The 26,928-nt window shown below is 46.3% G+C and overlaps 1 protein-coding gene across 21 annotated transcripts in view; it reads left to right on the top strand.

The window, feature by feature from the left end:
• The window catches only part of SYN3 (synapsin III), a 462,808-nt gene that overhangs the window by 127,148 nt on the left and 308,732 nt on the right, over positions 1-26,928 (top strand). For all 21 annotated transcript variants that reach the window (XM_028490567.2, XM_028490580.2, XM_028490577.2 and 18 more), the window contains 2 exons: positions 20,039-20,195; positions 23,455-23,544. In XM_028490567.2, coding sequence (XP_028346368.1) covers positions 20,039-20,195; positions 23,455-23,544 — 247 coding nt within the window. The remainder of the gene's footprint in view (positions 1-20,038; positions 20,196-23,454; positions 23,545-26,928) is intronic.

The raw sequence follows: 26,928 nt of genomic DNA, 5'->3' as shown, positions 1-26,928 counted from the left end.
GCAGGCTCAGTAGTTGTGGCTCTGCGGCATGTGGTATCTTCCCAGACCAGGGCTCGAACCTGTGTCCCCTGCATCGGCAGGCAGATTCTCAACCGCTGGGCCACCAGGGAAGCCCTACTGCGTCCTTTTACCGTGTTCTTTATATGTTGCTATGCTGTTTGATATTTTCTTTACCTAAGTAAGCACATGTCATATTAATTAACAGAAAAATCCCTATAAAACTTTTTTTTTCCTTTGGCGGGGGGGAGGGATTTGGCCCTGAGAAACTTGTTGGACACAGTTCCTGCCCTTACCCTTCTTCAGAGGCTTTAGAAAACCGAGCTTTCAAGGCCCCCTGAAGCAAGGGTGTTTAGATCCAGGGAATGGATCTTGGGGCAAAGTTGAGTAAGTAGAGGTGAGGCAGGAGGAGCTGTGAGGAGGGAGATGTGCTAATTTTAGTATCTCTGAGAGAGAGTTGTTCTAAGTTTCCTGCAGTGTCCCCTTGCACAAGCTTAGCTCTGTCCTCCAGCCCCCACCCAGTGACTGCAGGACTAACACAGGCACTAATAGACTTCAGATTGCAACAAAATGCTTGAAATCTCTGCTGCTTTAAATAGAGGTATTTGGCACCCTTTTGGATGGCAGGTCTGGGAGAGCGAGGCCCTTAGCACTTTCCCTAGTTTAAAGCTCTGCAATGAAGTCACTTGGATGCCAGCTTTCCTTTCAACCTCAGTATCTCTAAGGAAAAACTCCTGATCATCCCTAAACCAGGCAATACCTCCTGCCCCTGAAGTCTTCCAGCTCAAATCCTGAGGGCTCTTGCATTCCTGCTCCATCTTCTCTGTTATTTAACCTCTCTCTCCTTCTCCTCCTCCCCTTCTTCAGGAGAAGGATTCAGGGTATATTATTTAAAGTATATTCTGTGGGCTCTTTATAGAATCATAGAACTCCCTCTCTTAAAAATAATATAAATAATAATAACTCTCTTTTATTTGGTGTCTATTAAATACCAGTCATTTTATATATGTATTGTTTTCTTAAAACAACCCTATGAGATGGCAGTATCTTAAGATTTAAACAGGCACTTGACAAAAGAAGGATACAAAAAATGGCCAATAAGCACATGAAATAATGCCACACATTAATCATTAGTAAAATGCAGATAAAAACCATATGAGATGTCAAATTAAAAAGACTGACAATGCAAACTGTTGGCAAGGATATGGAGCAACAGGAACTCTCAAACACTGCCAGTGGGAGGGTGAAATGGTACTACCTCTTTGGGAAATAGTTTGGCTGATTCTTATAAAGTTAAATATTAATATATATGTACCACTTAATCCAACTATTCTCCTAGTACACTTTTCTCAAGAGAAATAAAACATGTCTACTGAATGACTTGTACAAATTTTCATAGCAGTTGTATTCATAATAGCCCCAAACTAGAGACAACCCAAATGTCCATCAACTGTTGAGTGAGTGGATAAACAAAATGTGGTATATCCACATAATGGAATGCTTCTCAGTGATAAAAAGGAATAAACTACTGAGAGATATGCATTATTTATCTATGCTGAGTAACAAACCACCACAAACTTATTGACATAACATAACACATATTTGTTATCTCACAGTTTCTGTCAGTCAGAAGTCTGGGCACAGCTTAGCCAGATCTTCTGCAAGACTGCAATCAAGATGTCAGCCAGGGCTTGGTTCTAAACTGGAGGCTTGACTGACAATGGAACCACTTCCAAGTTCATGCAAGTTGTAGGCAGAATTCATTTCCTTGTGTCTGTAAGACCGAGGGCCCTGGTTTCTTACTAGTTATCAGTCAGAGGCCACTCTCAGCTCCTGGAGGCTTCCCATAGTTTCTTGTCACCTGGACCTTTCCATAGTTCTTCTCACAGCATGGCAGCTTGCTTCTTCAAAACAAACAAGGGAGAAACAGAGCACGTCTGCTGGCAAGAAAGAGACTTGTAACATGATCGTGAGAGTGACATCACATTACCTTTGACATATTCTAGAAACAAGTCCCAGGTCCTGCCCACGCTCAGGGGAGGGGATTATATAAGGGCATGAACACCGGGAGGTCGGTTGGGGTCAGGTGGGTTACTTCCTAGTCCATCCTCCACAACACAGATGAATCTCAAAGACATTGTGTTGAGCAAAAGAAGCTAGGTACAAAAGACTACATACATTATAATTCCATTTATATGAAATTCTAGGACAGGCAAAGTAATGTATAGTCACTGAAAGATCAGTGGTTGCCTAGGGCCAAGGGAATGGGTCAGGGAGTTGACTGTAGGCGGGGCACAAGGCAACTTTGGGGGTGATAGAGGTATATATTTTGACCTGTGTGATGGTTATATGGGTTTATACATTTGTCAGAGCTCATCAAACTGTTTTTATTTTATTTTTGCAAATCATACTTTATTTGTGCAAATCATACTTCTAGGAAGTATATCTTTAAATATTTTTTGAAGTATTTTAAAAAATGTACTCTGAATTTCACATTTTTATCACCATTTTACCTGTGAGGAAAACTGGGATCCAAAACTTGCCCATACCCACACAGCTGGTGGAGCTAGGATTCTAAGCCAGGTCTAACTGCAAGGGCATTCTGTCTTCCTCTGCTGCCACTTTCACAAAGAAGAAAACAGCAGCCTGGGAAGTTGAGGAAATATTCCCCAGGTCTCGCAGAAGTGACAGAGTCTCAATCTTGTGTTTTTTGATTTCAAGTCAAGAGTTCTTTGTACCACTAGGTCTGCCAGACCTTGTTAAAGCGTTGTAGCAGATTTTAAGAGTTATAATTGCATTTTAAAATTTATCCATATGTGTCATTGTAAATACGCTTAACAATGTTCTTCTCTTAAAACACATAATCCTGTGAGCCAGTTCTTTAAAAGAACAATGTATGATCTGAAGATGAAGGCTTCAGAAGGTGTACCATATACTGTTGGTTGCTTGCCTTCTTTCTTGCCTCCTAAATCCTGAGTTTATGCAGATGTTGGCCATATACTTCAAGGAAACATAGACCCCTTCTAGTGCCAGGGGATGAATCTTGGTTTGTTTCAGCTAGTTGTGATCACTCTGTTCCCACTGAGAGAGGTGTGTTTAGGAAAGAGCCTGAGATGCAGTTCTGACCAGTGAGGCCTGAGAGGTACCTGCCAGGGGATTCTGGAAAATCTACCAAGCTTCTTTTTTAAGAAGGAAGGGGCTTTTTCTGAAAGGTATGAGAGTGGGAACTTGGGAGTTGCGATGAGTCACTGATGATATGAGGGACAGTGTGAGGACAAAAGTCTATCCCTGAGAATAGGAGTGAGAAGGACACAAAGCATTTAAGTCCTTAAGGGTGATGCTGAGCCTCTGATTCACTCACCCCTGTGACTGCCCATCTCAGTAATGTAATACATTTTCTTTTTTGCTTTCGTCATCACTGTTATTTGCAGCCAAAACCATCTTGCATACAGAAGGTATAAGCAGATACTGTCAAATACATTTTTTGCACCCAATTCCATGGTGCATAAAATTCTTATAAGCAAGTGTATGCACTACAATACATTCAAAATTGCCATTCATCAATTGGCAGTCAATTGATGTTATACGTTGTGTAAATGCTAAGATTAGTTTCATTCTTAGAAATGCTTGTGAATAGCTGAAGATTAGAAAAAAAACTGTCGATCTGTAGGGAATTGGTTGGGTAAATTAGGGTAGAGCCATATAATGAGACACAATTAAAAATAAAGAAGCATCTCCATTTGTACTGATATGAAGTGATTTTCAAAGTATGCTAAGTAGAAGAACATGAGTCAGAACAGTATACAGGAGACTTTGAAGTATGTGGTCATGGAAAAACATCTGAAGTTCATTGCCAGGACTGTTGTGGTACAGGAAAGGAATTTGGTAGGTGGATGCAAGACCCTAAACAGAACTTTCACCATAGATAGCCCCACTGAGGACAGTAAGGGATGGTGGGGCTATAAGAAGCTATGTGGTGTGGTGGTGGACCAGCAACATGAAAACGGCTCACAAGATCAGTGTATTGGGGCAAAAGCATCAAGGATTGGGTAGGTTTGCAGCAGGGCTGCTGTGTATAGTCTCATATACATGAGATGATCTATTTTCAAGATATTAAAGAAAATTTTTTTAGTTAATTAATTTATTTTTGGCTGCGTTGGGTCTTTGTTACGGCGTGTGGGCTTTCTTTAGTTGTGGCGAGCGGGGGCTACTCTTCATTGCGGCGCTTGGGCTTCTCATTGCAGCGACTTCTCTTGTTGCAGAGCACGGGCTGTAGAGGCGTGGGCTTCAGTAGTTGCGGCTCGTGGGCTCTAGAGCGCAGGCTCAGTAGTTGTTGCGCACGGGCTTAGTTGCTTCGCGGCATGTGGGATCTTCCCGGACCAGGGCTCGAACCTGCATCTCCTGCATTGGCAGGCGGATTCTTAACCACTGCACCACCAGGGAAGTCGAAATTTAAAAATATATATATACATGGAAACTCTGGCATGTCTCACAAATAAACTCTACCAGCATCAATATTTAGCTAGCATAACTAACATTTATCCGGGCTTGCTGTGTGCCAGACACTGGCCTCAACTCTTTATCTGGATTGGCAGAGATTCAGTCCTCATAGCAGTATGAGGTGCATGTCATTGTTATCCTCTTTTTTTATAGATGGGCAAACTGAGGCACAGGAGTTTTAACTAGTATTCCAGGATCATACAGCTGTTAAATGGTAGAACCAGGGCTTAGGCCAAAGTCCATGTCCTAAACAATCTACTAATTGACTTCTGGGGTTATTGAAAGGATTAAATGAGTTATGTGTGCTTAGCCGGTGTGGGCCTTAACCAGTGGTCCCCAAAGAGTAGTCCATACATCAGCAATGTTAGACATTTGTTAGAAGTATACTTACATTCTTAGAAATGTTGCCCATTTTCATCCAGACCTAGTTTTACGTGTTGATGTGTTCCTTAGCTGGTGTGAGTATATGTGAAGTCCCACCCAGCAAGGGAAATAGTAATTCCATGCCAGCTGAACCTTGAGGAAAGCTACCTAAGTATTATACTTCCCACCTTGCTTTCTTGTCCAACAGGTATTTATTGACCACCACTATGGACTCAGCAGGAAATTATCCTGTGATCAATCAGTGATGTCCTACATGGGCTTAGGGGGTACCAGCACCCTACCATTCCCAGGCTGGCTGTGCAATCTGTGAATGCTGAAACCGGCTAAGTAATTCCTCCCCTCGACACAGCTGCTCCATGGGCCAGAGATCTCAAACTCCTTCCTTCCTCAATGCTTTTCATATAATAGATGTTCAGTAATGTCTCTTGATGAAGAAGTCATCACAGTTCACCTGGTGGCAGCTGTCTTTTTAGCAGAGAGCACCTAACAGGAATTCTCAGCCTTGGCTGTCCTGTTACAGTTACCTGGAGAGCTTCTAAAAATCCCCAGCCTGAGGCCAATCATATCAAAATATCTGGGGGTGAGAGAAGAGGGGAAGGAGTAGGTGTGAATAGTTTTGAGAGCTCCCCAGGTGATTCAGGGTGCAGCCAAGATTGAGAATCCCTAAGCTAGAGTAAAAAAGCCACATTGCAGAGGGTTCACCTGACAACCATCAAACCAGCAAAGGGTCACAGATGGAGACACAATGGGTAAAACCCAGATGACTTCCTTGAAAGCTGCCCTCCACTTCTCAGATTAGGCCTGTGAGCTGAGCTGGAAGCAGCCAAAATCCTGTCTTAAGAAGTTCCTGTGCACAGTGGAAGGTGCGGCTGGAAGCATTTATGCTGGAAACCCTGACTTGGTGATCATCCTAAAATTGTTGCCATATGTCTCCAGCAGGGACAGCAGGGCCCACAGTTGTCCCTCCACCCCCTGCAGCCTCTCTTCCATCAGCACCTCAGTCCTCACCCATGGGAGCCCCCAGAGTAGCTTCATTAGTTTAATGATTTTATTGAGCATCTAGATTCCTTGCGATAGGCCAGGCCCTGGAAATGCAGATATAAATCCAGCATCATCCCTGGTGTAGTTCACAGCCTAGAAGGAGAAATGAGAAGTAAATCAACAGCTAGGATGTGATGTGATAAGAGTCAGAATGGAGAGTAGCACAGAAAGGTGAGAGCTTTGAGGAGAGGGTGAGGAGGGGGCTCCAGAAGGAACAACACTGAGGCTTTTTTTCTTTTTCTTTTGAAATATTCGTAAATATTTTTTAAAGTTCGGAATAAGTTTAAGCAGAGTTGAACACACCAATTTAACAAATATTAACATTTTGCCATACTTACTTCAGATCTTTAAAGAAAACAGTTCTAAACTGTTTCAAGCACAGGAGCAGTTCAGAGAATAGTATAACCAACACCCATCCACTGAGGTGGTGAGGGGACAGGCTACCTGGCTCCGCAGTGGGACATTGGAGAGGTGACTTAACTTCTCTGTGCCTCCGTCTTATTTTTTCAAAAAAACAACTTACACTCTGCTCTATGTAAAATGGGTAACCAATAAGGACGTACTGTACAGCACAGGGAACTCTGCTCAATGTTATGTGGCAGCCTGGATGGGAGGAGAGTCTGGGGAAGAATGGGTACACGTAAATGTATGGCTGAGTCGTCCCTTTGCTGTGCACCTGAAACTATCACAACATTGTTCATCGGCTATACTCCAATATAAAATTAAAAGTTTTTTAAAAAGAACATCTGCCTCTAAAGGTAATTGTCGGGATTAATTAAGGTAAAGCTCTTTAAAAGGCAAAATTTCCTCGCACGCACCATGTGCTTAATAAACATTACCTGTTGTTACCTGTGTGCTCATGACCCTGCTTGTCAAATCAACATTCTGCAGCATTTGGTTTAGATTAGTTTATAAAGAAAAGTATAATATCACAGATGCTCTTAAAGACCCCTGTATGCACACCTCCCTTTTCTGCCTGCTAAAGAAAAAGAAAGGTTAGCCAGGAGGCCAGGGTGGGAAGGTGCACTGCAGGACATGGGGCAGGGGAGAGCCTGACTTCTGAGGAAGCCCTCCAGTGTGGTCAGAAAGGAAGATGACAGCCGCTCAGGGGAGGAGGTGGGAGGGGTGTCCCGGTGCGTCAGCGAAGACCCTCAGGAGCCCGTTTCCCACCGCAGAGGATCCGCCCAACTCTCTCCTCTCTCCCAGGAAACGCTTGGGGTCCCTTTTAATGGCTCCTTTCAAAAAATAAACCAACAAACAAAAAAAGATAAAGAAACCTCACCCACACTTGCTCCTCAGTCGGGAGAATTCCACCCTGTAGGGGCTAGCTTTGAGAGGAGAGTCCCAGGGGAGCTGCAGGAAGGGGGCTTAGGGCCCCTGAATCATTGCTGCCCGAGTGCCCTGGAGGCAGGAAATGAGGATTTAGGGCTGTAGCCCAGCCAGGAGCACTCAGCCTCCCTTAGCTCCAAGTCTATTTCAGTGGACAGTAAGCTTGGGGAAGACGTCTTTCTGGGAACTGTGCACCCCTCCAGGTGGATACTTCTTGCTGAGTGAGCTGGTGAGAGAACCCCCTGATTTGTTCAGTAGTTAATCTGACAGAGGCACATGTGTGGTTCGTCAGGCACAGATATTTGTGGGAAAGGCCTTGGGTATAAGTGTATACTAGCACCCAGTCTCAGTTGGAAGTGTGCTCTCCCGTCACCCCCCGGCAGTACCATCATTTTTTATCTCAAAATGGGCTTTCCCCCATCTTCCCCTCCCCTCCGCTTCTCCAGCATCCGCTCCAGCCACTGCTGAGGAACAGCTGCTCTGAGGCCCATCTCTCATCAGCTGCCTTATCTCCCTGATGAATAATGTTCCCCTTCCCCGCAGTGGCAGCCTGGCAGGAGGCCCGCCGCAGCGTGGAGCAGGCTGCTGACAGGGCTTGGAGCCCAGGCAGCTGTCAGAGAGCAGGACGCTCCCCTGGCCCCCGCGTGGGGTGAGGGCTAACCTCCCTGCCTCACAGACACATGGCACTCTGAGACCCCACAGCCATGGCGAGCTGCACCTCACAAACCCAGCCATTCCAGGAACACCTCAGCACCCTTTGGATGCAGTAACTATTCTGGGTGCCGGGAAAACAGAGGCCCATGAGTCCTGCTCCACAAGGGTGGGGACTGCTTATGGGAGATGTGATTTGTACTTAATGGTACAGAGCTCTATATTTCATAGTTCTGCGACCCAGAGAGCATGTTTAACCACTCCTGGTCTCGCTTTTTCCCATTTGCCAAATGGGCTAATAATAGTGTTGTATAGATGCTGTGGTTCTCCGCTCAGACCCCCTTTGCCAGCCAGTGCAGCCATCCCCAGCACTGTGAGTGCTGTGGTGATGGCTATACCTCTGGCCTTCTCCAGAGCCTTTGGCTTATGGTAACAGCATCCCTGAGACAGCCGAAAGGCTATCTCCTTCGGCCACCGTTCCCCCTCCCATCAGGGGAGCGGTAACTGACTGATATTAGGGACACAAAAGCCCCAGTTCTCCTTCCTCAAGATGGGACAACTCCATGGGACTATTTATGCTCCAGAAATTTCTATAGATCAAGTCAAGGCTAGAGCTTACCCACAGCTACATCCAGCCTCAGCCCCTTCACCTTCCTGTCCTGCTTCTCTTATAGCTTTTCCTCAAGAGCACACTCTCCCTCCATGAATCATAGGCTTTGGAAGCCTGTTTTGGGCACCTCTTTTAGGGGACTCAACCCAAGACAAGGACCCACTTCACAGGGGCTTTATGTGAGGTTTCAATAAGATAAGGCTTGAAAAGCCCCTTGTGGGTGCCTGGCACTCAGCAAGTACCCAATAATCAGTGATTGTGATTCTTACAAACTACTGCTACATGACAGAATGTCACAAGGGAACTCGGACAGATACGACAGAGAGGTTGGTGATGAAAGCCTTGGTTCCGAGTCTGCAACTGGAAGCACTTATCCTAGGAAGGGCCCTTGAAGGTCACTTAGCCCAACTGTCCTTTTACCAGTGAGAAAACTGAGGCCCAGAGAGGAGAAGCTGCGGTGTCAGAGACCCACTGCAAGTCAGGAGCAGACCTGGGGCTAGACTATGCCATGCTTTGCCCACCGTTCCTCATGCTCTTTTGCTGTCTTGGGATCCTTCGTCCCTGCTAGTTGTTGAAGTGCTGCTGACTTTAGATGGGCCAGGACCCTGGGAAGGGAAGTCAGAGCACACTCCATTTCCACCTGCATGTCCTGAGCACCTACTAGTACTGGACACCTGCCAGGCAGTCAGGGGCGTGGTATACACAGATATGCAACAGCCCCTGGTTGTTCAGAGACCTTCACTGTTTTCAAAGTGCGTGTGTGTGTGTGTGTGTGTGTTGGTTAACTTTTATCCCAGGAAGTAAATAATACCAGCCCATTCTACTGGGAAAGACTGATTAAGAGTGAGCTTTGAAAGACCAGTAAGATCAGGTAGATGAGCCAAGAGCACTCCCGGGCTCACTTTTCACCATATTAGATAAATAGGGATATTCTTAATTTCCACAGTGCTCTCTCTGAATAGTCTGCTGTCCTTTTCATTTTCCCCAAGTATGTATAGAGTTACAAAGGTGAGACAGATCGTGGCTTCTGGGTATAGCTGCAGTCCTGTGTGGCTGAAGTATAGGATGCATATCATCTATTCGACCATAGATGACCACAGTGGAACTGGAGAATTAGACCTTTTAAAATCAAACCAGACTCAGGATTCTCTGTGTCATGCTATAGCAATTGGGCTTCAATCTGTACACAGTGGGCAGCCTCCAAAACCAGGAGAGCAACACGCTCAGGTGTGTGTCCTACGAAAATGTCTCTGGGCAATGTGGAGAGGAGACTTGAGAGGCAAGGCAAGAACCCTGCCCCCAGCTGGAGGCACCCTTGGACAGGTGAAAAGTTAAGTAGGAGACCACAACTCGTGAGCTGTCAGGAGATGCTGTGTGAGGAATTTCCATATGAGCCAGACACCCTGAAGGTGACAGGAATGGAGGATGGGAAGAAATTGTGAGGAAGTAGGACTTGAGTTGGAATTTTTGAAGGACAGTTTCCTCAGCATGGGGAGTGGTGTGGACGGAGTGCAGTGTGAATGGATGGAAGATGAGCGTGGGGTCAGCAGGACCACGGACCTGGGCGGAAGGCCGTCCTAGGAGCACAGAGGTATCGGAGCTAAGAGGAGGCCCGGCCACTTTCTGGGGAGCACTGAGCTCCAGGGGAAGGAGTATGAACTCCCGCCTGTAGGCAGTGAGGCTGCGGGAGGAGTTTGAACCACAGAGCGGCAGGAGGGAAGCAGGATTTCAAGATTAGCGCAGGAGTGGGGTGTAGGTGAGGGTGGCGGCGGGAGAGCGACCTCCCCCGCTAAGCTGGAGAGTGACCTCCCCCGCTAAGCTGGAGAACATGCTCTGCCCGCTTTCAGGCCACATCCCCCCGTCCAGATAAGTTTGGTTTGCACACACAATGTGGTCCCATATTTTTTTAAAAGGAGAGATTTCACACAAAAAGATTTCATATAAAAGGCAGGTTTCTGGCTTCATTTGAAAATCAGAGGATTTGGTAAGACTGGACCAAGTATTTCCATGTGGCCACCATATGCTGGAGTTGGTCACAATTGCCCCCCTATAGGTGCAGCCTTGAGTTTCATTGGAGTTTTTCCCATAGCAGTCCTGCTTTATTTATTTTTGGAGCATGGTGTTTTTTAGAAATTTTTGAATGAGCCATCAGCATTTAAGTCACTGAGAATTTCTTATAAATATCCAGATTTGGGCTTCTTTAGAAAGGCATTAGGGCCACCTGGGACCTCGTTCCTAGGAGGCCGTAACGTCTAGAGCTTAGGCTGTTTTCCATTTCACCAGTCCCCACTTCTCCCAGCTCTCCACAGAGGCCTGCGTTAGCCGCCGTCTGTCATAGAGGCTGTGCTCTCCTACAGGAAGATGAAATGTTTCTAGTGCTCAAGTCGTTATCAACAGTGGGAAAATGAAAGATAGAGTAGGGGACGTGCCTGCTCCTAAGAAAGGTTGGAGAGAACATTGTGGAAATGAAGAATATTCCCGTGTTTAATTTGGAAACAAAGAGAGTATGTGTTAGAATAAGACCACCAAGGACACTGCTAGAAAGACCGGGCCGCTCCCCTAGCCTGATGTTACCTGCTTGGGCCCTGTTGGCATTTAGCTTGGGAATCCCGGGGCAGAGGCGGGGGGGTCACGTCACACTCAGCACTCAGCAGTCTGGATTCTGCGCTTCAGAGGAGCAAGAGGAGGGATTTGTGACCAGGGGTTAGGAGCTTAGGGTGTGTTGAGATGTCCTGGGCATGAGGCAATGAGAGGGAGAACCAGAGTGAGAGTGGAGTGGGAGTGTGGGGGACCCTATACACTTCTGGAGCGGGGAGTCGGCTCCCTACATAGGGGGTCAGAGAGAAGAATCGCAGATGACTTTAGGGTGACAGATCCTGCGTTCCTGGGGCCATGGGAGGTGCCTTAGCAGAAGTCAGGAGATCCACACTGGGGGAGGCTGATGACTTAGGGTCCAGGCACAGTGAATCTGAGGTGATAAGGATGGTGCTGGTAGCACACTGGCTATGTACATCAGCTTTGAAGCACTCAGGTCTCTTGTGAACCTTGTTCTTGTTGTGCTTAATCTCTCGGTGCCTTAGTTTCTTTTTTAAAAATTATTATTTATTTATTTAGTTTACTTTTATTTTTATTTATTTTTAATTGAAGTATAGTTGACTTACAATATTATATTAGTTTTAGGTATACAACATAGCGATTCGATATTTTTATGGATTATTGGTGCCTTAGTTTCTTGAAAAATAAGGCTATTGATAATCTCCCTCCTATAGGGTCATTGTGAGGATTAAAGATAACGTAATTAAAAGCCTAAAAATGACTCCTGGTGCAGAGGAAGTGCTCTGTTCCACTATTGCCTGTGAGGACAAGGTGGGTGAACCCACTGAATGGAGGCGATTTCACGGGGCAGGGAACCAACATTGGGCCTTGGAGAAGAGCCGTAGGAGGGGAGAAGACACAGTGAGGAGCCGGGAGGAAGCAGCTGGGAGCAAGGGGAGAGCGTCTTCAGGGCGGGGACAACAAAGATCATGCTACAGAGGCCACGAGGACCAGGGTGAATTTGCCCCCCAGAGGACTCTTGGCAATGTCTAGAGACATTTTTAGTTGTCACAGCTGGGCACGGAGGTGCTACTGCATCTGTTGGGTGGAGGCCAGGGATGTGCCTCACCCTACAATGCACAGGACAGCCCCCACAAGGAAGAATTATCCAGGTCCAAAGGTCAGTAGTGCAGAGAGTGAGAAACCCTTCTCTAGAGCCAACAGCTTCCAGGTTTGACTCGTGGTTCCACCAACAACAGCTGTGTAACCTCGGCAAGTTCCTTAACCACTCTGTGCCTCAGTTTCCTTGTCTGGAAAATGGGGATGAAAATAACAGCTGCTTAAATGATTGAAGATATGCGGAGGGCTTAGAAAAGAGGCTCATTGTACGTTAGCTGTTATTAGAAATCAAGGAAATTGAGGGCATAGCAGAGTCCATTTGATCCTGGAGTTTGGCTTTTAGGAATGATCTCAGTGTGATTTCACTAGGGTGGAAAGGGGAATGGCAGCCAGATGCAGAGGGTGATGGAGATGGGTATGTGGGAATTGGGGCTAGCAGGCACAGACAGTAGCAACTGGAGGAAGTGGGGGAATGGCTAGTTATGGCTGCCAGGCCAAGTGAAGGGGGTTGTTTTACATTCAGTTATTTATTTATGCCAATCAAAAGTTCTGGTTATTCCCCAAACCACATGATAACAAAAAAGGAAATTTTCAAAACGAAGAAATCACCTGCAGCCTCGCCACCTTAACAAATTAACAATGTTCCTGCTCCCCTTCCAGGCCTATCATTTTTACAGTGCTTTAGTCATTACACAGATTTTCTTTTCTATTGTTTTATGTCACATGAAATTGTCCCATAAGCATTTTCCATGATGTTACATCATTGTTAGATTTATCGCTTTTTTCCAAAATGAAGATAAACCTCATTGTTTTTTCCTAGTTGTAAAAATGCTTTGTGCTCTTTTTTTTTTAAATGCAGATGGTACCAAAAAGTCTGAAGAAGAATGTAAAAACCCGCATTTTCCATCCCACCCTACAGAGATAGCCAGCTTAGCATTTGTGGTGAACATCCTTCCAAACAAATCTGCATGCATTATTCTTTTGGTTGATTTGTTAACTCTTTTACGTAGATATGAACATTACTGTCATTCATTTTCAACCTTGAAGCGTAGGTTTTCTTATTGTTGGAGTCGGGGTTGTTGTTTTGGGAAGTGGGGAGGGAGCTGTGGATGGATACACACAAGAACAAAGAAAGCCAGGAAGCTGCTAGAAAGAGGAAATATTGTGGGTGTGCAGAGTATTCGTTTCCTGAGGCTGCTGTAGTAGCTAAGTACCAGAGGCTGGGTGACGTACACAACAGAAATGTATTCTCTCACGGTTCTGGAGGCTGGAAGTCTGAGATCAAGGTGTCAGCAGGGCCATGCTCCCTCTCAAGGATCTAGGTGAGGATCCATCCCTGTCTCTTCCTGGCTTCTCTTGGTTGCCAGCAATCCCTGATGTTCCTTGATGTGTAGACACATCACTCCAACCTTTGGCTCCTTCATCACATGGCATTTTCCTCTTCCTCTCTCTGTGTCCAGATTTACCTCTTCTTATAAAGATTAAATCTGCAAACACCTATTTCCAATTAAGGTCACACACACACACACAGGTAATGGGGCTCAGGACATCAATGTATCTTTTGGGGGGGGACACAATTCAACCCATAGCATGTGGGATCCCCAGGGTGATGGAGGAGGAGGAGGATGGAGCAGCAAGGACTCCTTCTCTGAAATGAAAGGGAAGGAAGAGACTAGGGTAAAGAGACGGAGATTCTGAGGCGGAGAAGGGAGACGAGGAAGCCTACTTCCTCCAGCAACTCGTGTCTGTGTTTTATTAACCTCCTAGTAGTTTACAAAGAGAGCTCCAGGATTCATCAGAGAGCCTGGCTGTTCATAAACCCTGCCGGGCCCCTTCCCCACCGTCATCACGCCATGCAGCTGGCAGCCGCTGTGCGGGCCCCACAGACCTCACTGCAGCATCCTGTTGTCTGCTTCTCGCCAGATTCCTGGTTGGCTGCCACCTACTTTCTTTTCGGCCTGGACTAATTTGTTGCAGTCCTCAGACTGGCGGGAAGCATCGCTAATTCCGAACAAAGTCCTTCCACATTGCCCACTCAGAGCCCTCCATCTGCCAAGTGTGCACATCTCCTCTGTTCTGTCCTTGCTGGAGGTTATGGTCCCTAAGCCTTCAGAAGTGTGGCCATTCCCCCTCCTCTTTTCCTCACGACACCTGTTTTTGCTGGCTTGCTCAGTTCTCTTGGTCTCCTTCCCACAGATTTGGTACCTGAGGTTGAATTTTCAGAGGGGGAGGGGAATGGGGAAGGATTGTGAGAAATGTGGAGAAGTTACAAGGACACCCGAAGTCTCTGCTGGTGGACTCAGATGTTAGGAAGTCCAGAGCCTTCCCAGGCTTGGCTGGGGTTAGGTCTGAGTGTGATGGGTAAACATGTGACCAAAATTAGCAACATTGTCACCCTTAGTCAGCCTGGCTCTCCCCGGGAACAGGGAACTGTTACAAAGTAGCAGTCAAGTGGCTGAGAGTAATGAGGCTTCTGCTTATTAACTTAGGTCCCAGGCAAAGCCCAGCCAAAAATCTTTTCTTGCCACTGCAGGCTTCTGCATATTGAGGGAATTATTACACTTCTCCAGTGGTTAAAAGTCACTCAGACTTTGGCCCCCTACCTCTTGACGCTGCCTGGAGCACCTAATAATCTCTGAGTAATGCGTCACCTGTCCCAACTCTACCATTTAATTATATGTTGTCTTTGATTTCCTCTCCAGTGTCGACTGCCACTTCTGAGAAAGACCTGGGATCAGAAACCCAAATAATGTAGCTCATATTAAGTCTAAATAACAGGAAAACCCAAGTACAGCCTCCAGCCAGGATGTGCCAGCTTCTTTGGGACTGAAGGAGGTCTTCTTGCTCAGGCATGACAGACACAGGGTGTGGGCCCAGTGGGTCTATGGAGACGGAAGAGCAGGAGGGTGTCATGAGAGTTGTTGGGAATTTCTGCCTAGCCTCATCTCTTGCCACCACCTCATCAGACCTCATACTCCAGCCGTGCAACCAATTGCAAACTTTGCCCCTTCTTCCCAGTATCAGCCAGAGCAATAGTGATGGGAAGCGCCAGAACCAATTCAAACTAGTGTGGGCAAAAGAGAAAACTTAATAGCTCACACAACTCAGAAGATACAGATGGCTCTGGTGTCAGGATCCAGGGGCTCAATGATGCAGACAGGCTTTTGTCTCCCTCCTTGTGTTGTTCCTAGTGGCACTTCTGGTACAGGTGGGATCCCTCCATGGAGCAGGAAAACGGTGTTCATCAGCCCCACGTGACATCACTCCAGCTTAGCTGGCCCCTCAGAAGAGAATTACGACGGGCCCATTTTACATCAGCAACACAACCCTTAGACCAGTTAATGCCCAGGGAAATGTGGTTCTCGGGTTGGAGAGGATTTTATCACGGAGTCTGTTTCCCTCCAAAAAGAAGGCTACTGAGAAGATAAAACAAAACCAGCACAGTCCATTACATCCCCCACTTCAGGGGTTCGTTCATGCAGTTGCAGGTGCCGTTCCCTCTACCTGAAAACCTTTAAAACCCTGTCCACCTGACAAACCCCTCCTTTTCTCCCATGACCCAGCCAGCACACACTCGTCCATACCCTCCTCAAACAGAGGGCCACCTTAGTGTTTCATACATGCCTCTGTTATTTCACTCACTCACTTTTTCTTTTGTTCTTTTAGCAAATCCTTATCCTTTAGCTTTGCACCCACGTCCTCTAGGACTGTGAGTTTCATGGAAGCAGGGATTGTGTCCCAGTCATCTCAGGATCTCCAGCCTCTCCAGGGATGTTTGGTCCACTGTCAGGCCCAGAAGCTACTGACCGCATCCTTGGATGTTGGGGTGACATGCAGGATGTAGCTGTTCCCTGACTGGACAGAGAACCTTGGGTGCTGGGTATGGAGGGAGGAACTGAGTGCTGGAGTCACTAACTTTTCTGCTTTCCATGCAAACCCCTTGTATCCAGGCTGTCTGGAAGGACACTGTGCGTTCTGTGCACCAACCAATGGCAGAATTTGAACTGTGACACATGCCTGGTTGGCTGTGATGCATTACACATGGAGAGTGTGTATTTCTCACATATTGTATCTGAGAATCTTAAGCAGTCATGGGGTCTGACTTTCATTCTCTGGGGTTAAAACCTTCTTGGTGATGCTAACATACCTCCAGGAACACAGAACTCATTACCTTGTAAAGCAGCCCCCTGGTTATTAGGGGCCACATGTTATCTCCTGGCTAATTTGGCCATCAGTCCTAATTCTCTGCTCTAGGGCCACAAGGAAAGAGGTCACTCCTTTTTCCACTTCGTGTTCACTCATTCCTTCATGTGTACATGAATTCATTAACTTCATCATTCATTTAAAAATATTGTTAAGGCCTATTTTGTCCAAGATGGGCAGGTCCCCTGTTCTCATTGAGCTGACATCTTTAGAGGGGAGAGACAGACAATAAACAACTTAACATATAAACAGGAGAAATACTATTGTCATAAGAGGTGTGAAGAAAAGAAAATAGGGCAACATGAGGGTTGGGGAAAATTTCAATAGAGCGAACAGGACAGGTGTCTTTCAGGAAATGAATTTGAGCCAATGAGAGATAAGAATGAGGCACCCGCGAACAGTTTGGGAAAAGAGCATCCAGGTTGAGAATTAGAGGGAGGAGCGGTTGTCACTGTGGTTTGGGTGGAGGTGAGGGAGGGGATAAAGTAGAAATGAGGATGGAGAGGTGGGCAGGGACCTTGTAGCCATGGTAAGGAGGTGAGGATCTGTCATCGGAAAGAGGGAAGACTTCTGAGGGTTTTGAGCATGGAGTTGATGTATAATTTTAAAAGAGCACTTGGAATATGGAAGCTTGAGGTAGATTCGCAAATCCTGGAAGACAAGTAGGAGGTGGCCACTACTTTATTTCAAAGAGTAAGAAAGGTCTGATTTAGAGGTGAGCTCTAGACAGCCTGGAAAGACAGCACCATAATACCTGGGGCTGGGGTCAGAGTATCCCAAGACCGGCCATCGGATACTCTTCTTGGAAAGTGGTCTGGGAAGGGCACCTCCTTTTTCCTAGATAGCCAGATTTCCTCCCCACCCCCAGGATGTGTTCTTCTTATGAGTTCTCCACAAACAGTGAAAAACTAGGAGGCTGCTCAACACAAGACTTTATTTCCTCCTGGAGCAGAGTGAAGTTGCCCTAGTGAGGCACCAAGTGCGCTAGCGCCATTGTCTGTGAGGGAAACTACACTGCCAGGAAGAGGGGGCATCGTGCTGTCAGAACTGGGGCCCCGGAGGACCCTCGGAGCATCAAAGCAGAGAGAGAAATCAAAAGGAAAAGACTCAGGGGAATGGAAAATGTGTTTCCATATTTTCTTAAGATTCACAGCCATAAAAAAGAAGGCAAGCAACTAGTAAAAACATTACTGCGTGTGACAGATGAAGGGCGGCCTCCTAACACAGAGCTCACGTCAATGAGGAAACAGGGAGGCCCCATTTTTTTTTTAATGGGGAAAAATATGAGCAAACTTTTACAGAAAAGAAAATGCATATGGTTAACAAAAGTACTCGATCTCACTAAAATCAGAAAAATGGGAACTAAAACAGCAGTGGGGTGCACAGTATCTTTTGGGGGAAATGGTTTATAAATTGAAAAATGTATTTTTTAAAGACTGCTGTGCTGGTGAGCCTGCAGTGGGCAGCTTGCTGTCAGGTGCAGTGGTGCTGTGCACCTTTAAAAAGGGTTACTATTTTGAGTGCCTTTGAAAAGTTCATACCCTTGAACCCAACGATCCCACTTCACGGACTGTATCTTAGGGAAATAGTTTTAGATGAAGAGGTTGATTTGTGTGCAAAGATGTGCATGTGTGAAATATTGGAAAGAGGCTACTTGATAATAATAGATGATTGGTTGGCTTAATATGGTATATCCATTCGGTGCACTATTATTAGGTAGCCATTAGAAATGATATTTTTGAAGATATTTTAGTAGGGAAAATACACTGGAATATGTGGAAAATAGCAAAATCATAATTAACAGAAAGCAGGAAGTCAATTATGAGTGTGAATGCATATTATATATATGAAAATAGGTTAGTGGATCATAATGTACATGTAAGGAAACACATAGAAAGGTTACTAGAATTTTCTCTGAGTTGAGAATTACAGGTAATTTTGTTTACTTCTTTGTGTTTTCCAAGGGTGTTTTTTCTTTTTTTCCACAATGAACATATATTATTTTAAAAATCAGATAAATGTAGAAAATGGTTGTCTTATAAGTCAGTGCTCCCTTTGGTCCTCAGATCCCTGTGAGAGATACACACACCCCTTCATCCCGCCTTCCATCTCTGTTGCTGTAAGACACTGCAAAGTGGAGAGCAGAGAGAATAAGGAAAGCAGGGAGGTGGGTGCGACCTCCTGCTGTGCCATGGTTTTGCTGAGTGACCCGGGACATGTCACTGCCCGGCGACAGGGCTCAGTTTCCGCATCTGTAAAATGCACTGGTGGAACTGGTTCACCTCTAAGAATGTAACAGGACTGTAGGCATAGCAGGTCCCAAGCTTCTAGCCCAACGCCAGCCCTAACCACAGTGACATCACTGACTGCTTCCGTGAGCAAATGCCACCCACACCCAGATGTCACTGTCCACGTGGCCGCCCTCGGGACGAGTTACAACTTAGCCGGGGAGACCCTTGCCCTTTCCTTTGGGAACAGGAGGTGATGTTTATATACATCATTCATTCCTTCAACATGTCCTTGTTTCGCGCCTGCTCCTGGGTGCCAGCCCCTGAGGGCAAGCACCATAAGGCCCAAGCTCAGAGTGATTCAAAACGTGTCTTCCCTGGGGGCAAGTCTTTTCCCTTGGAGAGTTATTTTAATTTATATTTGAATTATTTTAAAGAACTAAAGCTTATTTGAAGCTAAGTGTCTGACTCTAGATGAGCCAGATGGATCACACCATTTTAAGTGTAAACCGCCTACCTACCGTGAGTCTGATTTTCTCGTGTGACTTAGAAATGAGGAATCCAGAAACAGGTGGATCCTTGGCAGTGTGAATAAAACAATGTGTGAATCCACCTGGAGCCGTGTGATGGCGGGAAGAGCATGTGGACTTGGAGCCAGATGACCTGAGGTCAAACGTGGCTCTCCTGCTTCCCAGCTTTGTGACTTGGGGAAGTTCACAACTTCTCTGACCTGCAGTGTTCTCATCTGTAAGGTGGAGAAATAGTCCCAACCTTACCCAGCTTTGCTTGTGAGCATTAATCAGGATCTTATTTCCAGAGAGACCTGGCAAAGAGCCTGGCATGTTCTTGGCCAGCACATCGGTACTCTTGCTGCTTTCCAGGGGTTGCTACTTGAAAGGGACAAGACACGTTGGAGATAACGAGAAGAAAACCATGTTGCGCCATCGTTGAGATCCAGGGTTGTGAGGCTACACAGACCTGGCCCTGCCACTTACGTGCAGTGTGTCTTTTTGAGGAAGTGACCTGATCTTCCTGAGCCTGAGGGTGCTCATCTGTAAGATGCAGTTGATGGCAGCAATACCCACATCCCAGGGCAGTTGTGATGACTCAGTAACATGTGCATCCACCGTAGTGCCTAGTATAGTCGCAGTATATTCACTGAATTGTTTGATACATTTTTTTCCAATTGCAAATGAAATAGTTGTTCAATATAGAAAATTTAGAAAACGACCTTAAAAAGAAATAGAAGAAAGTATGAATTGTTTTCAGTCCTTTTACTTTGCAGTTGCTGTGTGTTTGCATCTGAGCTTCCTCATCCACACTCCCACACCCCATCTGCATTCTGAACTGAGGAGCTATCCCCAGCAGGCTGTGGCTTGTTGCCCTGATTGTTCCATCAATGAAAGGTATGTAACACTGCTGCCGGCCCCTCTCTTGGCAGATCCTTCAAGCCGGACTTCATCCTTGTCCGCCAGCATGCCTACAGCATGGCCCTGGGCGAAGACTACCGCAGCCTGGTCATCGGCCTCCAGTATGGAGGGCTGCCTGCCGTCAACTCCCTCTACTCTGTCTACAACTTCTGCAGCAAGCCCTGGGTGGTAGGTGCTGGGCCAGGCTGACCCGGAAGGAAGGGGGAGGCGTGGCTGGCCTCCCAGCCCTGAAGTGGACCCATTCCCCAGCATGGAGGCCCAGTAATAAAAGGAGTCTTTTTTTTTTTTTTTTTTTGTGGTATGCGGGCCTCCCTCTGCTGTGGCCTCTCCCGTTGCGGAGCACAGGCTCCGGACGCGCAGGCTCAGCGGCCATGGCTCACGGGCCCAGCCGCTCCGCGGCATGCGGGATCCTCCCAGACCGGGGCGCAAACCCGGTTCCCCTGCATCGGCAGGCGGACGCGCAACCACTGCGCCACCAGGGAAGCCCCAAAAGGAGTCTTTTTAAAGCAACTGGATAAACAACTTAGATCCCAAACTCCTTCTTGTAATTATTACCTAATGATATTCTATAGCATATTATGATACAGTGTTATGTTATAATAATAGTAGTGGTAAGAGGGGGTACCCTACTGCTCTTATTAATATTTGAGCATGTCATCATTTTTGTTTAAAGGTCAACACTGTTTATTGAGCATTTACTTTGTACTAGGAAAATGTGCTGCCTGGTGCTCACGCTATTGCTATCATGTGAAGTGAGCATCATTACTCTATTTTACAGAGAAGGAAGATCAGCTTTAGGGCCGTTAAGGAACTCCCCAGGGTCATGGAGCCAGGGAGGGGTGAAACCCAAACTTGAAGTCATCTCTCTCCAATCCCTAATGCTCAATTCCTCTCCCACTTTTATTCATTAGTTTCATATTCATTCATTTGATATGCCTTTCCATCCAAATGTTACCTGTAAGAGAGACTTTTCCTAAAATATCACCCCATCACTCCCCAAATACTCTCAGATTTCTTACCCTGCTTTATTTTTTCCCCAAATACTTACCTCCACCTAGAATGATATATTTATTCATTCATCTGTATTATCCAGCTCCCCTACTTGAAATAATCTATTCATGCAACAGAGCACCTGCTATGTTCCAGGGACTGTTCTAAGTTCTAGGAACATGGCAGTGAGCAAATCAGACCAAAATCCCCTGGTCTTACATTGTAGTGAGCAGGGGCACATGCAGTATGTTAATAGACATGCCAAATATTTAATATGACATGATAAGTGTCAAGGGGAAAACAGAGAAGGGGAAGAGGAAATGTAGAGGTTGGGGGGTATGTAGGATGTGCTCTGTGAAGCTCTTAGCCATCTCATCTCTTCTTTTCTTGTCTCTCTGCATGGTCTCCTGGTGGTAGGGCAGTGGTTGAGAACATGGGCTCTGGAGCCAGACTGCCTAGGTCCAGGCTCCTCCATTTATGAGCTGATTAGCCTTGTGCAACTTGCTTGATCTCTCTGAGTTTATTTTCCATATTTGTAAAAGGATGATAAAAATAAGGCCCTCCTGGTAGGGTTATGAGTTAATACATGTAAAGTACTTAGAATGGTGGGTGGCATTAAGTACATACTCAATAAATGGTAACAACTATTATTGTCCCTGGTATTAGGAACGAGGTCTCTGCAGAGCTGGCGCTCAGTATTTATTGAATGCGTACATGCATTACTTTAATAGATATGGATAGTTTTTAACCACTGTTACCATGGCTTCGGTTTCCTTCTCATTCTTCCCCAACCAAGCTTTTAGGCCTGCAACATCCCTGAAAGGTCCTAGGTAGTATTAGTTCACCCTCCTTGTTTTCCCACATAGTCATGGTGATGGTAGCAACTACCATTTATTAGCACTAACTGCACTCTGAGCCCTTCACATGCATATTATATTTAATCCTCGAACCACCCTGATAGTAGGTATTTCTAATATCTCCATTGTACAGATGAGGAAACTGAGGCTCATGCAGCCAGTAGGAGGTAGTGAAGCTGGGCATCTCCAAAACTCCTGCTTGATTATGGAATTACTCTCCTTCTCTGGACTTCAGTTTCCTTATCTGTAGAATGAGGGACCCTCTCATCATTTCCCATATTTCTGAGGTCCCTCAAGCCCACTAAACTGGCACTGTGTTGCACCACAGCTGCAGGTTACAGCCCAAGAATCTACAGACCAATCCTGGCCTGATGCAGAAAGTTCCTAAGTTGCCTGTTCTTTCTTTGTGAGCTCTTAGTATTGAGTTACCCCAAAGTAAGTTTGGCACAAGACTTAGCTCCTCTTCCAGCCATTGGGCATCCACGTTAGGCCACACATTGCAGCATATTTCTTCTTCATGATCAGCGTCTACCTTTCTCTTCCCTGCTTTTGTTCACCAGCAGCTCCCCTTTGCCTTCTGGGTGAATTCCCAGCTCTTTGTCTGGCCTCTGAGGCTCCTGGTGGTCTGTGATGGATCACTCTCCAGCCTCCTCTCTCACTGTCCCTTGCACCCAAGGCCACAGCAGCCACTGAGTGTCTCCAGCACACAGTTGTTTCACTGCACACCTGGAGTGCCCTCTTCCTTCTCTTATTGTCACATCTGCTCCAGGGAGTCGTCCTCACCCCCACTCTGTCCCTCTTCCAGGTCCCATAACCCCCTCGCTTCTCTCCAGCAAGACATTATTATCCCAACCATCTGCCCACAGGCGGTCTTTCCTCCAGGCCTGGTCTACGTGTTCAGTGTGTTGCCCCAATATTAAGGCACAGTGCTGGGCACAGAATGAGCTCCCAGGGGTGCTGAGTAGGGTGGGTGATAGAGGAGACTGTAAGTCTGAGGTCTGCTTTTCTGGAGCTTACCCACTAGCTCTGGAGACAGTAACTATCTCCATGGCAAAACTAGGAAGTGCTGAAGCAGGGGGAGCACGGTGTGGAAGGGATGCAGCTTGTGCTGTTGGAAATGAGTGGGGTTTCTAAAAGCAGAGAAAATACTTACTACTAACATAGCCAACATTCAGGTGTACCTATGGAGCAGGGCTTGCTTTTAATACACTGTATATATTTAATCCTTAACAACAATCCTGTCAGGTTGGATCTCTTGTTTTCTCCATTTACAAATGAGGAAACTGAAGCTCAGAAATCTGAAATGACTTTCAAGGTTACACAGCTAGTAAGTGGTAGAGGATTTGAACCCAGAGTCTACACCATAAACTACTACACAAATGCCTCTCAAAAAAGAAGGGCATTGCAGGCAGGGGACATGGCATGAAGGTCAGCAGCTTGTGCTTGTGTAAAATGCTAAGAGTGTAGTAAATGCTTGTGAAATGTGATTGAGCAGAACTTAGTGGACCTGGCGGGAATGAAGGGCTTGGTACATACTGGGTAACAACGGTTGACCAATGTTCTCTCATATTCTGCCCTAGTTCTCTCAACTCATTAAGATCTTCCATTCCCTGGGTCCTGAGAAGTTCCCGCTTGTGGAGCAAACGTTTTTCCCCAACCATAAGCCAATGGTGAGTGCCCTTTTTTACTCTGCTTATTTTTGTGATATGGCATAAACACAGTTGTCCATGTACTTAGTCCATTTGAATGGAGGAGATGGGCTCAGGGGCTGCTCCCTGACCACCTAGGCTCTAAGGAGGAGCTGTGACATCCTATAGGAATACCTGTCTTTCCTAGGAGAAGGGTCAGGTCTCCAGGTAAAATTTCAGGCAGTAGTGCAAATGACAAAGATGGACAGCATTCCTTGGGACATTGGGAATTTTCAGCAAATCAGGGGACAACTTGAGCTGGCATATTGGAACCAAAGGTTGATAATAAAGGTGAAAGATGTTTCAAAGGTAGGATGTTACCTTGAACCCTTGAGCCCTGTGCAGGACCTGGTTTCAACTCTTATTTTAATAAAAGCAGTAATATTTTGTTTGCATTGATCGTCAAAGGGCAGTTTCCTTGTGCATCCTCTTCACATTCCAACTTTTGAATATACTCAAGGTTGTCTCTGGGAAGTGGTTGGAGCTTCCCAGAGAATTCGGAATATGTGGGATAGCCTTCCGTTTGGAATATGTGGGATAGCCTCCCATTTGGATGGTGGGAAAGGTGAACATCTTTTTGCATGAGGTGGAGAGTTCTCCATCCTGCGGCCGGGAGAAGTTGGATCAAGAGTTCTGGGCAGCTGGAAATAGCCCATGACATGCCTGCTTTCATGGTCGGTGGTCTTGTTAAACTGGTCAGAGGAATGCAGGGCCGTGGCCCCATGCATGCCTTGCAAGGAATGTGAGTCTTGGGGAACAAGATAGTTAACAGGGTATTCAGTAATCTCAGCTGAGGATGATGCCCTGCTTGTAGAATCCCAAGCTTAGGCTGCTGAGCTTGACAATCCTGTTTGGAGACACTGATAGGTGTCTCCAGGTGGGGGACAGTCTAACCAGGCAGAAACATTTCTCATTGATTATCTTTCCCTTATATCTGATGCAGTGAGAGGAGTCATAGGATCCAGGATGTGCTGGTTGGAATAAGAAGGGCATGTGCAACCCAGCATATTCCAACTAAGTAAGAACACCGTGGAGAAAATTGAGGGTTTATCCTCAAACCAGTCTGAGTTTGAATCCCAGTTCTGCCTACTTACTAGGTCTCGGGTCTCTGTGAGCCTCAGCTTCCTCAGCCAAAAACCATGGATGACAGTAGAACTACCTCACTGGGTTGTTGAGATTTAATGTGATCATGTGTATAGGGTGCTGTGCTTGGCATATGATAGGTGCTCAAAATAGAGTAGCTTTAAAATAGGGGCAAAGCCATACCCTGGAACACTGTCAACAATGGGTTGAAAGTTAGGTGAGGAGTCTGCAGCCAACCCAGCCCACTGAGGGTGACAGGCCCAGCTGTAAGTTCTGGGAGGCGTAGGCTGGCTGTAGTGAGTTCCTGGCATTCCCAACTAGGCCAAGCCCTACTGGGAATTTCAGGCAGGCATTTGGCATCAAGGACTGCTGTTTGAGCCTCCCCCTCCCACTTCCACCAGGTTGAGATTCTTAGGAAGATTCTTCCCACCAGGGAAGGCCAAGTCAGGGCCCCAGTCTGGGAATACCTGTACCACTAATAGGCAATTAGATATTGATCCAGATTCCATAGAACTAGGGAGAACCCTGGCCATAGAATCAGGGAGCAAGATCAGGGCTGGATTAGCAGCCAGGAGGAAATCTAGGATGCTGCTCCTGAAAATGCACCTGACTGGGGCAAGGGCTGGGGCAGGGTGGGTCCACGCTGTAGAAGTGAGTGGAGGGAGGGGAGTGTGCACAGGTCAGGAGCCAAAGCAGGCAGGACCTGGCTCCCAAGGCCCTCTGTGATCCCTGTAACCCACAATGGCAGTCAGGACACAAGGAGACAAGAGACTCTATCAGGTGTGTGATAGAAATAAAACCACTTTACTGTTTAGAATAAAGGACACACTATAAAAAGTGAACATTATGCAACATTACAAGACAATATACATTCACGGCATATAAAATTCATAAATAACATGGAGGAAAACTGTAAACAGTGCTACAAAATTTAGCAACAAATACATTCCTTCCAGACAGGGTTTTCTCTGGTTGGTTTCTCTCCATCACTTCTGGGTCTCAGGACAGCAGACCGGCTAAGGAGGAAGGTGGGGGTCATGGGAGAATTTACGAAGCCCCTCCCCTTGGAGCATGAGCCCTCCTCGTGTCTCCCAAGAGCCAGTTTGGAAGCTGTTGATATCTGTCTCCCCAACACTCCTCCATTTTGTTTTGCTTCTGCTGTCAGAATTTAAGTGTTTTTCTTGTGTAAAACTATTTTAGTGATATTTTTAACTTTAGCAGCCAGGAGCCAAACACTTGGGTGTCATTTTTGGTTAATCCGTATTGATGATCATTGAGCATATGAGGAAGGGCAGAGGCAGGGGAGGGTATTGTCTCCTGGGGACCACAGTTCCTATGAGACAGCTATTCCAATAAGTCATTTGTTTTTTTAATTGCTCAAGAACCATGGTATGAAAAATGGTGCTCATGGGCTGTAGCTTGATTGCCATGATGTAGGGTCTGGGGCTGGGTAAGGCTAAAGCACAGGAGTCTCCCAGTATTATCTACCCTGGCCAGATGGAGCACTGGCCTGAAAGGTGAGAGCCTGGGTGTGGTGCTTCTGGATAGGGAGACAGAAGAGATGGCCAGAGGAGGCCAAGAGAGCTTGGAATCACAGGTCCCATGGCCCTGGATTTTTAGGAGAAATCGTGGCTTCCCAGTGGGGTGGACAAATGGACTAGAGGGAGAAAGGAATGGGAATGACCAGCAGATTGCCCAGGGCCAGGTGCCTCAGAGCAAGGATGTGAATGTACTTGCTATTTTTTCTCTCCTCCCTCCTAGTCCAGAAAGCCACTAGGATGCCGATGGGGAGGAGTCTGGAGGAGTCTCTAGTGCTAGTTTCTTCTAGTTTCCCCAATTCGCCAGTCTAGCTGCCTGCACAGTAGAAGTATTTACCCTCCGTTCCACTGTAGAATTTGATTCAGGAAAATGGTGGCGTGTGGGTTTTGTTTTTTTTTTTCTTTTTCCTCTTAAACACAATGTACACATATTACAGCCTACACATGACATAAGATTTAGCAAAATAAAATGTTCACGATATGAATGAAATACAGAAGTGTCTCAGCTACATAAATGACTTTAAATTATACAGTAAGTGAACAGGTGAAATAAACAAAGCTATAGCTTATAGAAAGCTCAAAAACCGCCCTCTGACATCACTCTGCAAAGGACCCTTCTTTGCTCAGGACCTGCTGTTTTCCTTGCCAGGGCCTGGCAGATGGGACTGTGGTTCCACCAACTTTTCAGAGGGAAACTTCAGGTGACTGATGCTCAGGCCTCACCTCAAGCCCCTCCTTTTGTGAG

Source organism: Physeter macrocephalus, chromosome 6 (assembly GCF_002837175.3).
Source record: "Physeter macrocephalus isolate SW-GA chromosome 6, ASM283717v5, whole genome shotgun sequence".
Taxonomy (NCBI): domain Eukaryota; kingdom Metazoa; phylum Chordata; class Mammalia; order Artiodactyla; family Physeteridae; genus Physeter; species Physeter macrocephalus.
Note: the sequence above shows the minus strand (reverse complement) of the source record. Positions and strands in the feature narration are given on the sequence as shown.